The 14,120-nt window shown below is 40.6% G+C and overlaps 1 protein-coding gene across 5 annotated transcripts in view; it reads right to left on the bottom strand.

Moving 5' to 3' along the window:
- LOC140494157 (cell adhesion molecule 1-like) overlaps positions 1 to 14,120 on the bottom strand; it is a 392,277-nt gene that overhangs the window by 70,939 nt on the left and 307,218 nt on the right. For all 5 annotated transcript variants that reach the window (XM_072593228.1, XM_072593230.1, XM_072593231.1 and 2 more), the window contains 3 exons: positions 12,943 to 13,095; positions 9,573 to 9,710; positions 2,506 to 2,691 (listed from right to left, as the gene is read on the bottom strand). In XM_072593228.1, the coding sequence (XP_072449329.1) occupies positions 2,506 to 2,691; positions 9,573 to 9,710; positions 12,943 to 13,095 (477 nt within the window). The remainder of the gene's footprint in view (positions 1 to 2,505; positions 2,692 to 9,572; positions 9,711 to 12,942; positions 13,096 to 14,120) is intronic.

The raw sequence follows: 14,120 nt of genomic DNA, 5'->3' as shown, positions 1-14,120 counted from the left end.
CGTACTATACTCAGTTATTTAATGAGACCAGAGAACAATTGAAAGTCTATGCTTTTCATTCGCTCCTGAAGTATTTATACAAAGCTTTGTTAATGAGCTTGCAAATGAGCACCCGACTGGGAAAAGCGACAACTAAAAACAGCTAATGCACCATAAAATCAACTGAACAGGTTCTAGTCTGCCAAGGGTATATTTACCCAGAAGGCAATTGGATGCTCCAGTCCAAAGTCCCACTTGTGCAATCCCTTGACTAAAAATCAAATGTCTTCTAAGAAACTGATCAGGTTTTAGGTGTCAGACCATTCTGGAGTGAAGTGAAACTGATTATTTGAGATATCAGATAACTGAGGTAACTTTAATCTACTGCAGACACTGGAAAACCCATTGGGCGGGATACAACACTGGACTTTGTTACTGGAGTTTATTCTCCATGAAAGCCAATGGAGAGTAATACAGGACAACGTGTACATCTTGTTTCCCATACATGCCTCGAGATCTCCATTTGACTATTTAAGAGTGAATTGAATCCAAATGGAAACTGGATGAGCACTTGGAGGCCAATGAATTTGCATGGCCAACAGATAAAAGGGGTCAGGGAACCACGACTGACTGATTTGCTCCAGTGTGCTAGCAGAGACCTAATTAACCAACTGGTCTCCTTGTGCACTGTAAATACTTGGATGCGACAACTAAATAAATATTTAACAGTAATATCACAGGACTTGCATGTGGGGAGTAAGGAAGTGGAATGGCCTTGTTTAACAACAGTTTAACTGAGCAAAAAAGATGGAGTCATAGAGACGTACAGAAAAAGGCTTGGTCCATTGAGTCTGTGCCAGTCAAAAACCACACAGTCACCTCACTAATCTAATTCCATTTTCCAACACTTGGCCTATAGCCTCGACATCGCAAGCGTATATTTAAATGCTTCTCAAATGTTAGGAGGATTTCTGCATCTATCCTCACAGGCAGATTCCCACCACCATTTGGGTGAAGTAGCTTTTCCTCACATCCCCTCAAAACCTTGCGCCCTCTGCATTAAATCTCTGCCCCCAGTCACTGATCGTATCATCATGGGGAAAGATTTCCTCCTGCGTACCCTGTCTGTACCCCTCAATTTTATCCTGTCCCTCTTCAGTCTCCTCTGCTCCAAGGAAAACAATTTCAGTCTGTCCAATTTCATGACAAGAGGTCTGCAGCCCAAGCTCCTGAAAACAAGGTGGCAGATTCCTTTTGATACGACATCGACATTATTGTTGCAATAAACTTTAGAACCTTTGAATTCAGGGGGTGGAGGAGAAGAACAGAACTCAACAAGGGCGGCACAATGGCTCAGTGGTCAGCCCTGCTGCCTCACAGCATCATGGTCCCAGGTTTGATTCCAGCCTCTGGCAACTGTCTGTGTGGAGTTTGCACCTTTTCCCTGTGTCTGAGAGAGTTTCCTCCGGGTGTTCTGGTTTCCTCCCACAGTCCAAAGATGTGCAGGTCAGGTGAATTGGCCATGCTAAATTGCCCGTAGTGTTAGGTGCATTAGTCAGAGGGAAATGGGTCTGGGTGGGTTACTCTTCGGAGGGTTGGTGTGGACTAGTTGGGCTGAAGGGCCTGTTTCCACACTGTAGGAAATCTAAACTAATCTAATCTAATCTAAAGAGTTTTCGATCTTACTTATACTATCCCCTTTTCTCTCAGGCAGTCCACTGTGAAATGAGAACCGCGGCTCATCACTAAAGAGGTGAAACAGGAGTTTGATTGTATCTAGTACACACATCACTAAGGGACAAATTAAACTGGAAACTGTTTCACAATTGTCAAAAACACCAATGCCTCAAACAGATTGTAGGATAAAGTCACGCAAATTTTCAATTTCTAGAAGGAGGCAAGAACACAGATTTTTGGCTTCAATCGGATCAGCCGTGATTCTAGATGTGGGAGTCAATAACTCAGTTGGGTGTTTGCTTGGTTTTTGATGCAGAGTGACACCAACAGCATGGGTTCAATTCCCACACTGGCTGAGGTTACCATCAATCTCTCCCTTCCCCTGAGGAGTGGTGACCCTAAGGTTAGAAAAAAAACCTCATTCTTCTCTGTCTAATGGGAGAGCAGCCCGATGGTCCTCTGGGACTATGGCGAGTTCACCTTAACAGAGCAGCAAGCGCGAGGGGCTGAATAGCCCATTCCTGCCTCTAATTCATATGTTTAATGTAAATGAGACTAACAGTAGTGAACTGCTGAACTATTCTGAGCACTATATCACAGAAATAAATCTAAAATATAAAATGCTAATAGACGGTAGTTATCATTAAGTCATTTGCATGTTCGGGTGAGACAGCCACTTTTTAGAAATACAACAGATGTAGAATTGCAATAATTACATATTACCATACACCACTAAGTCAACTCTAATTTAACTAAATCTTACGTACAATATACCTGTGGGGAAAATAATGATTGTTCATAAACACTGCTGCTTATAGCTTTATAGCACACATAGTGACTTTTACTCACATTGTACATCCAAATATCTTTGTGCTTGCAAATCCTTCATCGTCTGAAGGTCCTTCACTGCTGGATGCTCTACCTGACAGGTAACAGGTAATCCATCATCCAAGCGACTCACTTTCAGCACCAGCCTACTTGTGACATTGAACAATTTCTCTTCCCTCGGGTCCTCTTCCACGTTACCTGCACTTTCTTAAGAACAGACGGGGAAATTTATAAATATTGTGCATTCAAATATTGCAGCTAAGGCACAGCTAACACTTAGCAGAACATACTTTCAAAATCAAACAATTGAGACTTGCCTTTCAGGATTGCTCTAAGGTTGACACATTCAAGCTGACGTAGGGTTCGCTTTCAGTGCAATAAGGGAAACTTGTAATTAAACATTAAGCATCACAACCCTAGTGTAATGTTAAATACAAAAACAGCCAGTCATATTATTTTTTGTAGTGAGCCATTGTAACATTCTTAGTATCTGAGCATATGTATACTGGTAGAACTAAGCCATGCAAACGTTAAAGGCAACCCTGAGTCAGTTGCACATTATTAAAGGTGACCAATTTTGTGTTTCTAAATTCCAATCTCGTACATACAAAATGTTGACAATAAAAATGGAAACCACAAATACTGAATTGCTTGAGAAACATTTTAGGGGCGGCACGGTGGCACAGTGGTTAGCACTGCTGCCTCACAGCGCCAGAGACCTGGGTTCAATTCCCGACTCAGGCGACTGACTGTGTGGAGTTTGCACATTCTCCCCGTGTCTGCGTGGGTTTCCTCCGGGTGCTCCGGTTTCCTCCCACAGTCACAAAGATGTGCAGGTCAGGTGAATTGGTCATGCTAAATTGCCCATAGTGTTAGGTAAAGGGGTAAATGTTGGGGAATGGGTGGGTTGCGCTTCGGCGGGTCGGTGTGGACTTGTTGGGCCGAAGGGCCTGTTTCCACACTAAGTAATCTAATCTAAAAAAAAGACAGTTCACGCCACATCATATTAAGGCTTCTGTAAATCAAGTTATTGTGTTGATTACCAGGGTATATTAGAAGTGAGGTAACTGGCTAATTTGGGATTCACTGCTGAAAATTAATTGCTTAACTTGTGGAATGTTTCTCACTCCCACATGGCTCTCCGATGGTACTGTTGGAACGTAAGGCTGACTCCTATCAGCAAGTAGTGTGCTGCAGCTAGTGGAGCAGTTCTTTGCTTATTACTAAAAATGCAGCAGTTTGAACTTTACTGATTAATGAAGAGTCTGGAAGGAGACATTATACCGCCTCATGTTAATTGTAAGGAGCTCCAGCTGTTAGTTTGCACCGCTTAATCAGGAGAGAATGCCAATATATTCAGCAGTGTGATTTTTGGCTAAAAGCCTACAATAAAGAAAGTCTAAGATGTCACTACATCAAGGGTTCTGGAAAGTTGGGGCTTAAAACTGTAATTCCTCACATAACATAGTAAATTCCCAATCTCAGGTGTACCAGTTAGCTGAAACAAAAAAAAGACTAATGTGCTGGGAGAGAGCACTGTAACTCTTAAGAACTTGACCAGGTGCAAGAGACGGAGGCAATAAAGAGCCTTGAACATGCTCCACCGTTCAATAAAGGTCACGGCTGATCTTTGATTTAAATGATTGGAGAAATGGTGCCAAAGACATGGCATTATTGGACTAGTTACCGATAGACACAAGATTGTGCTGAGAGACCATGGATTAAAACTGCACCAGGACAACTAGTGGTACATCAACTTAATTAATACCATGGAAATTGGAAGTTAGTCTCTATACGTGCAAACATGGGACTATCTTACTTATAGGGAATCCCATTCACCACCTTTTCTTGGTTAGGCTTGCTTAGAACTCCAGATCTTGCTTGTAACTTGCAACATGGTTCAGCCTGAAATGGCCTGGCAAGTTACAAATCATGACTATGTTGAAGAAACACATGCTTGAATCCAACATAGTATTAAATGATTAAGTCTGAAATGAAAAGCCACTTTAATAGTGACCATGAAACCATTGTTCATTGTCATATTAAAAAACACCTGGTTTACTAGGGTCCTTTAAGTAAGAAAATCTGTCATTTTTCACTTGGTCTGGCCAACATGTGACTCCAGACACACATGAAAGGGTCAATGGAGCACACACATATTTCACCTATTCCCTTGCTACATGAGCTACAGGCAAGACAAGCAGTGAAGGACAAGGAAAGTGTGGGCTCTGACCAAAAAACATTGTATTAATTACTTCTGATTGTAACCTCTTGTGTAATTGGTGGATAATTTTAACACCACAATCTCTCGTACTTTGATATAACAAAATTCGCTAACTGACGTACGAATTTTCTATGCTGTTACTTGGAGTCAAAGGAAAGACATTGCTGTGTCCTCTGGTTCCCCTGTGTTTACTTGAACAAAAGGAGACCAGTAAAAGATACCTTGAGCATCTGGACTGGGTTAGTCCTCTCAACACACTACACACAGTAATGTGGTTGGCACGTAACTGCTCTATGAAATAGTTGAGCAAACCACCTGGTTCAAGGACAATTAGGAATGCTCCACAAAATTCACCCCGTCATTGACACATGCATCTCACTGAAATAGTAAAAAAAAAACTTGTTTTTTTCTGCCTAATCCCCAAAATGTCTCAATTCTTTCAAAGTCCAAACATCCAGTCACCTTGTACACAGAGAATAGCTCATCACCACCTTCGCCAAAGCAATTAGGAACAGGCAATAACTCTCATCCCTGAATCAATAAAAAAACAGCCAAGAATCCACAACTCTCTGAAATGGAGAATTCCGAAGAATTACAATTCGCTAAATGAAGAAACGTCTTACCTCAGTTTTAAGTATCCAACTAATAATCCTGAGACTATGTCCCTCAGTTTTAGTTTCAGCATCCTGCCTTCTCTTGCATCTCTTTAGTTTTAGGAGTTTACCTCTTCTTCAAAACTCTACAGATTACAACCACACTCTACTTAAGTGCTCTGCACAGGACAACTCTGCTTGCCCAGAAATCAATCTCGTGAGCCTTTATTTTATCCCTTCCTTACTCAGGGAGACCCAAGCGTACACAATATATCATGGCTGACCTCAACACAATTCTGCACAACTGAAGCAAGGGTTCCAGTCCCCTTGCAATAAAGGCCAAACATGTTCATTTTTTTAAATGTTTCAGCTATGAGAATATTCAAGTTCTGCTCAACATTAATGTTTTTTAGTGTATTGCAATTAAAAAAAAGTTTTCTATTCTTCTTACCAAAATGAATAACCACATAATTGCCCACATTATACTTCATCTATTACACTCTTGCCAGTTTAGAAATAACCATTTGTAGGCTTCTGCTGACCCCTCAGTTTTCCATCTCGCTTTGAATCAGCAAACATTCCATTTGGTGCCCTCATCGAAAAGATTGATACACATTGCAAATAGCTGAGGTCCCAGCACTGATTCAAGTGGCAGCCCACAAGTACTGTCTTGCAAACATCAAAATAAATTATTTATTCCCACTGTTCTCTGTTCTATCTAATTCTATCAGCAAAGATCTTTTCCTGTCTGCTATCGCTCCCGTTACTCAGACCTATGCCCTGTCCATTTCCATTTGGTCTGTCTTTTCAAAATGTCAAGTATCCTGGAACAGAATTGCTAATCTCCGCCACCATGCAACCACTCTGTGAAAGCTGGTAAATCAAATGCATTTTCGGATATTGTGTCAGCTGTTCATTCAACCTGTCATGAATGCTTCGTGCATCGAGATGAGGCGCCTTCAATCCAGCGTTTTACAAATTCCCTCTAAATTTGACCTTATTTATCAATGCATTGTTACTGTTAAAAGTTTCATTCGCCCCTTTTTGCCACCTGTTATTTATACCCAAAGCAGTACAATGACTTTAGTCTTTTCGTTTCCCCTCACAAGAAACCTCTTTCCGGATCATCTAACCTCAGCTTTTTGGCTAAAAAAAATCCCTAATTAAAATTTGGCTTCAAACCCACAACCCTATTTATTCAATTCACTCAGATACCGACTTAAGTTGGAAATTCTACAATGGAACAGCTCCCTTCTTCCCCTGGAGCTGTGTTGCTACCACATGAACAGAAACTGCCTCCTGCACTACACGTTGAATCACACATTCAGCTCTCTCATTTGCTTGACTCTACAACAATTTGGACATGTCTCTGGTAATAATTCTGAGATTATTAGTTTTGAAATTCTGCTCATTAATTTGGACCACTACTCCTCAAGGCGAACGTGAGTACTGCAGATGCTGGAGATCAAAGTCTAGATTAGAGTAGTGCTGGAAAAGCACAGCAGGTCAGGCAGCATCAGAGGAGCAGGAAAATCAAATGTTTCAGGCAAAAGGTCCTCGATTTTCCTGCTCCGCTTCTCCAGCACCACTCTAACCTTGACACTATTCCTCAAACTCAGTGCAATTTAAACTGATTGCCTGGAGACAAAAACATATTTGAATTCAGCCAATCAGCTACCCTAGCTGCTGGGCCACACACTACATTGTAGCTTATTCAGAACACTTGGTGCTGTCAGGTAGTTCTGCTAGCCTTTAACCCTCTTAAAAGGTATGGTACATCCATATCTTCATAATATTGTATTTGCAGCATAACATCTACATTGACAACCCATGACTGTTTTATTTATTCAGTTAAACCGTATTTATACAATCAAGTTAGCTTCTAAATTTCCTAAGTACTTAACCTGTCTTTTGATTTGATCTAGTTTAAGTCGAATATTCACCTGCAGCAAGAATCAAAAGAACTGGAGTTGAAAACCCATACCTCCTTCCCACTCCAGACCAAAGTTCCCGACTTTAACATTTACTTTATGATGCAGTGTGTTTCAGACTCCCTGAAAAATCCAACCTTCATTCACTTTCCCATCACTTGGCAAAAAAGAAATACCTGTGTATGTCCCACAGCTACCCGCTAGTTTTTATACAAAAACAGCAGCAGAAGTAGGTTATTTGACCTGATAGAGGGCTTAAACGTCGATTATCCTGCTCCACGGATGTTGCCTGACCTGCTGTGCTTTCCCAGCGCCACACTCTCAACTCTGATCTCCAGCATCTGCAGTCCTTTCTCTTATTTGGCTTCTACAGGCAACTCCAACATTCATTAAGATTGTGCAATAAGGCCTGTGCATCTTTCCACCCACATCCCAATCTACCTCCAATAAAGTTCTCTTCCCTTCCCCAAGAATCTATCAATTTTTACCTTAAAGATATTTTATGGACCACAGAAGATTGGTCAGGCCTCAGAAAAAATGCTCCTCAACTCTGTTCTGAAAGACGGAATCCCTATCTTTTAAAAGTGTCCACTTGCTCTGGACTCCCTCCACAACGGAACTATCCATGTCCATGTCCATCTTTCCAAGGCCATTTAAAATCTTACACACTTCAATTGAGTGACCACTCACTCTTCTGAACTCCAGCAAAAACAAGCTCAGCCTGTCCAACCTATCTTCTTGAGGCAACCAGTTGGTTACAGGTATTAATCGAGTCAACCTTCACGGAATCTCCTGTCTTCAGCCAAAATACATTATAAGGACTGGAAAGTATAGCTGGGGGGCAAAAATAGAACGGAACCCCACTTTGCAAATGAAGTCAAGTTGAATGTTTTGCTCAAAGTGCACAAAAAGGAATAATTAATGAAGTAACATAAACCAAAGAAGTAGAATTTTATTTTGCCCTGTGCATTTAATCAGGGGAGACTAGGATCTTTGCTAGCAAGTGTCAATCTAGATGATGTGTTAAATTACTGAAGTGGGGCTTAAATCCACCATCTTCTGACATAGCTGCAGAATTCCACTATTAACTTAGCCAGTTTTTAATACAAAATATTTTCTTCAAAAGACATCAATATCAGAATCAAACAGGCCATTCGGCCCATCAATTCCACACTGAGCCTCCGAAGAGCATCCCACCCAGATGCAACCCCCTGCATTTCTCATGGCTAATCTGTACACCCCGGACACTATGGACAATTTAGCATAGCTAATTCACCTAACCTGCATATCTTAGGACTGTGGAAGGAAACTGGAACTGTGGGAGGAAAATGCACAGACACGGGGAGAAAATGTAAACTTCACACAGACAGACACTAGAGGGTGAAATCAAACCCAGGTCCCTGGCACATCCAATCCACTCTGGCTAATCTTGCACTTCTGACACCAGTTCCTGCATCCCATGTTATTCTAAATATGTAGACATCTATCGATCTTGGCCTTCAGCATACTCAACGACTGAGCCTCCATGGACACATGGTGGAGAATTCCAAAGATTCACAACGCACTGAATGAAGAAATTCTTCCTGAACTCAGTCCTAATTGACTTGTACCTTAATCAGAGACTGTGCCCTGATTCAAGACAACAGCCAAGGATAAGATTCCTCTCATTCTTCTAAACTCTAGGGAACAAAGGCCCAGTATGTTTAATCTTTCCTCACAAGTCAAACCTTGCATTGCAGGAATTAGTTTGGTTGAATTTTGGCACATTCCCACTATGGCAAGTATATCCTTTCATTGGTCAGAAGAACAAAACCCAAGACAACTCAACTGGCGCAGTTTCACCAAGGCCCTTTCAGTAAGGTATAGTTATGCCAATGCCTATATTGTCTTGTAATTAGATACATTGATCATTTGCCTTCTTAATTTGCTTGCTGTACCTGCATGTTTATTTTCAATGAGATATGATCGGGGCATACAAGTACCTTCGAAGTTTCTCTTTTCCTAGCCTCTCACCGTTTAAAGTACAAAAATGGAATGGAAGGACCACCATCAGGAGGAGAGAAATAGGACCTTCAAACAACTTTAAGTAGCCAACGAGAGGATTGGGTCAGGGCCTGATCTCCTGCCTTCTACCTATAAAGATGTCCTGAGGAGTCAGCAACAAGAATTAGCACAGAAAGGGGTGAAGACATTGGAATGTGTTAAAAATATAAAACTTAAGTGTTGAGGATAATTAGCTAAATGCTACAACTGCTAGTTTGTATTTTGAGTTAGAACATATGCAATATGTTTACATTGACCAGAACTAATGACTATTGGCAATACAGAAAATGTCCAAACCTTGTATCTCTTCATCGCCTTTCAGCCACTTGATCTCAGCAGCTGGCTTGCTACCTGCGGTACTGCACGTGAATTCGACCTCCTCCCCTTCTCTCAGGATGTCCTTGTTTGCGTCTATGATCGGAGTTTCTGGTGGAACTAATATTGAAAAGATACTTCAGACCATGCACAAAGCAGACAGCTCACTGGCACATCTGGACAGCCTTGCATATTTTGCCTTTGGTGGTTGGCAGAGGGGAAGATAAAGTTCAACATTTTGTTAATTTACAGTTTAGCATTAAGAATCTCATTGTCATGAATGCAAAGCTCAGACATCGAAGAGGTCGGATTGTCTGGGAATCAGACTGGCGATCAGATTCAACCACATTCAAGCAAGCACTCAGGCATTGTAACTGGTGCTGTACATTTTAATTTAAAAGCAAAATCATAAATAAACCCAGCTCAGATTCTTTTTAACGCAACTGTCTCTTCACATCAAGAGTCAGTAACTACGCAACAACATTTCCACACGTTTATAAGCATGCTGTTCTTCTGGCACCAAATTCAGGAACCCCATAGCAAGTACTGCATCTTCAGTCTCCCAGGTGCACAGTTCTACTCATACGACACTGTGGAAAAACAATAGCCTCAAAGCACTGTTCCAGGTAGAAAGCAATATCCCAGTAGCAACTGTACCCTATACTTTGTATGCCTGACATTTTCAAATATGACACTGAACAGTGATGGATGCACTAGATTGAAGACTCTCATTCTATGTATAGACAGATAGATGATAGACTCGTAATAATTTACAACCCGTGGCTGTGTAGCATGTTAGTACCTGGCGATGATTTGCCATGAAGCTCTGGAAATCAATTCAATTGCTTTGTCGCAGGCTCTAGGTACAGCCAGATACTTTTTCAAAAAGAAAATTAAAACATGCACAACTTAATTGTTTCCTACACACGCACAGTTCATGAGAGTTCTACAATTAAATATCAGTTGTGCGGTGTGGAAAACATCAACTGCCGACTGAGTGGTTCGTTCAGCAGTTTCAATGCTGGTTATCTCAAACATTGAGCTACATTATACTTCTTTTGGTGCCTCCCAAATTCACCATTCAGAAGGACAAAGGCAGTCAGCTCCTAGGAGCACTAGTAATCTCATGTCCCCCTCAGTTATACATCTGAGGGGTTATGTAGTTATTCCTTCAAAGGTGTGGGTCAAAATCCTAGAATTCCCTACCCAGCAGCTCTGTGGGGATACCTGTGATAGAATGGTTCAAGGAAGCAGTGCATCGCTATCTTCCTGAGGGTCTCTACAAACGAATAGTAAGTGCTGGTCTTGCCAGCAGGGCCCATGTACTGAAAACCATATTTGTTTATCGACTGACACTTCTCTCTCGTGCATGATGCAGCTTTCTGATCAGGTAGATTAATGGCTCAACAGTACTGACAAGAAAAGCAAATATACTTGACAGAAAATTACTACTGCAGATTGGTTTAGTGCATTAAAGGAGGTGGTGTGAAAATCCATTCTCGATGTCACATAACTTAGGCCTACAGGGAAAGCAAATTCCTTCCAATCCATGTTCTTGCAAACCTTTCAATGAATTAAGAATACAAGTGCTTAACAAAGTTCTATTTAATGTATGTGCTTTCGCAACTCTCTAGTGTACTGTACAATTTGTGGGATACTCTACTTTTGTCTTCTGATCAGAGACTAAACAGGTTGGACTCTACTCACTGGAGTCTTAAAGAATGAGAGGTGATCTTACTGAAACATATAAGAGTCTGAAGGGGCTCAAAGGGGTTCATGTTGAGAGCATGTTACTCCTCATGGGAAAATCTAGGACTAAAGGGCAGAGTCTCAGAATAAAGGCATGGCAATTTAAGACTGAGATGAGAAAGACTTCTCTCAGGAGACTGAGTGCCTTTGGAACTCAGAGAGCTGTGGGGGTAGAGTCCTTGTGTATAGTGAAGGCTGAGATTGATATATTCTTGATCAGATGGGGAAAATCAAGGGTCATGGGGAAAATGGGCAGTGTTTATCAAGTGCGTGCTCCTACACAGATTACTCACCACAGGGTCATGACAACTTTCAAAATTAAGTCACTGTAGAAAAATCTTTTAACATAACCAACATCGCTATCATTACCATCATGCAGAATTACAGGAATTCCTGAGGGGAGTGTTCCCCGGTTTCTACTGTAATTGTGTTCATTTTACTAACACGAATCCTGGCTAAGGTAACACAGAAGGAATGAAGCATCATTTGTCTCCAGATACAGTACTATCGTGTGCTAAAGGCTTGCACAGGCATTTCTGGGGGTCAATCTCAAAGTGCATGGCAGATGAACTAGTTGTCGGGTCCTATGACCTATAGGAAACCAAATGGCAAGCATGACTAAAACACCACTTTGCTCTTATTAAAAGCTCAGGTAAGTGAAGGCCTTTAATTTTTGGAAAATTTTGATGATCGTGAGAACATAATGTGGAAAATGCAACATACTTTCATTTAGACCATCCACCATCATGAAGTATTAACATGTAAGGAAGACTACCTGAACATGAAGTAAAGTCATGATAAAGTATATATGTAGTCATATGCATAAGTAAACTACATGATACAGGCCCTCGCTACTTAACACCAGCCCAATAACAGAATTCTCCCCTTGCAAGATTGTGCCATCTTCCCCACTGCCATCTAGAGCTGTGTAAACAACTGCAGATGCGGGGGGGAAACGGGGGACGGTGGGGGTGAGTTAGGTATGTTGATGCATCGCATAACTCTTTCACACTGACATACCAATATGCTATAACTGATAAATATATTATTGTTCAGAGCATAACACTGTAGCTCACAACAGATTGACAGCACAATCAATCAACGTACAACTGTGTTGATAAAATCGTGCTGCATTTACAAAGACTTTAGAACAAGTTGAACAACTAACAGATTCTTGGAAATTATTACATTGTAGTAAAATCTAATCAAGGACTTCGTTTCAAGAATGTTTAATGTTTGAAATGTTGGACGTTGTACAGTTACAAAAAAAACTTTATGCAAAAATGCAGAATTTGCAATATTGCTGGAACCTTTCCTTAACACAAAATTATACATTCAAAAGATTTTAAACTTAATCCCAGACACTAGTTAAAATGTCTCTAACTGCAACTGACACCTTATGTTTCCAGGTTTGTATCTGTTCACTGATATATACAGAATCATATAGATTTATAAGGCAATGGGACATGTCCTCCTGCTGATCCCACTGCAAAAAAAAAGGCAAGATTGGGGATCAATATAAAACACTGAGTTGTACAGATATCTTGGATAAGGCTTGAAATATTGTACTGTTCCATTTCTCTGAGTTAGTGTTGTTACTCACCAAGAACTGTAATTGTAGCAAAGGCTTCCTGGGGAGGATCTGTGTAAAGCTGGCAGACATATTTCCCTTCATCTACTAAAGAGACATTTGACAACGAGACTCTTAACTCGCTGCTCGAAAAATTCACCAACTGAAATCTGTTGTCTTTCAAAGCTGCAAGATGGAAAACAACAAAATTTTACACATTAAAATGCAAGTCCGTGAAGGATAATTAAATTTTGAATAGATTTAATCATGAAACAAAATTTCAGTGACCAAATGAGGGAGAAGCATTTCAAAGGCTAAGGAACAGAATTATAAACAAAGGAATAAACAAAATGGAATTTAAAAAACATAAAACTTCAAGAAACATCAGTTTGGAAGAAGGGCACTACACAACTTGTCCAGCAGGCCTAGAGGCTTGATATGACTTCTTTAATTTTTGTCATTAAGTGACCACTGCCCTGGTTCCATTTTGTTTGCACTGTTCAAGCTGCTAAAGACATGTAGACTTCTGCCCCCACATGCCACAGGGTGGTTACTTCTCTTCATAGAGGTGTAAGATGACACAGCACCAAGGTGTTTTGAACAAGGTAACAATGAAACATTTAGTTGAACAGCTAGATTGGCTGGGTTGCCTGGAAACAGAACAAAAGTTCAAATTCGGCCGATTAGTTTAAATTATGCCCCAAAATACCAAACTCCAATCAAGTTTGAATTGGAGTTTGAATTTTGACAATATCAACACTTATTAAATGATCCGATGCTTTGGGGTATAAAGCTGAAAAAGAATTGAACAGCTCGAGGAGAAACTGCCAAAAGACCAACAGATGTAGGCGGCTGGTAAGAACTCTCAGAGGTACCTGTCTGGAGAAGGAGTTCACACAGGAAAAAGATCAAGACCGACCTAGAGAGCAAATCTACAGAGGAAGATACCAAGCAAAGATTCGACAGCTGGCTGGTTTTGAAATTTGAATTTTTCTGTAAAGCTGAATTGGGGGTTTTATCAGACAGGTATTGTAGAGGAGAAGGTAAAAGATAGGTTTAGATAAATGAGTTATAAATATGTGTTAATTGATTAATCTGTTAGGCTTTAAAAAATTAAAGTTGCTCATTTTTGCTTTAAATAGTGGCTTTTGGGGTAGTTCTTTGCCTCTCTATATTTAACAGATTACAGCAGGGGTTAAATCATTTGTAGG

The sequence above is a fragment of the Chiloscyllium punctatum genome, chromosome 23 (genome assembly GCF_047496795.1).
Source record: "Chiloscyllium punctatum isolate Juve2018m chromosome 23, sChiPun1.3, whole genome shotgun sequence".
NCBI classification, from domain to species: domain Eukaryota; kingdom Metazoa; phylum Chordata; class Chondrichthyes; order Orectolobiformes; family Hemiscylliidae; genus Chiloscyllium; species Chiloscyllium punctatum.
Note: the sequence above shows the minus strand (reverse complement) of the source record. Positions and strands in the feature narration are given on the sequence as shown.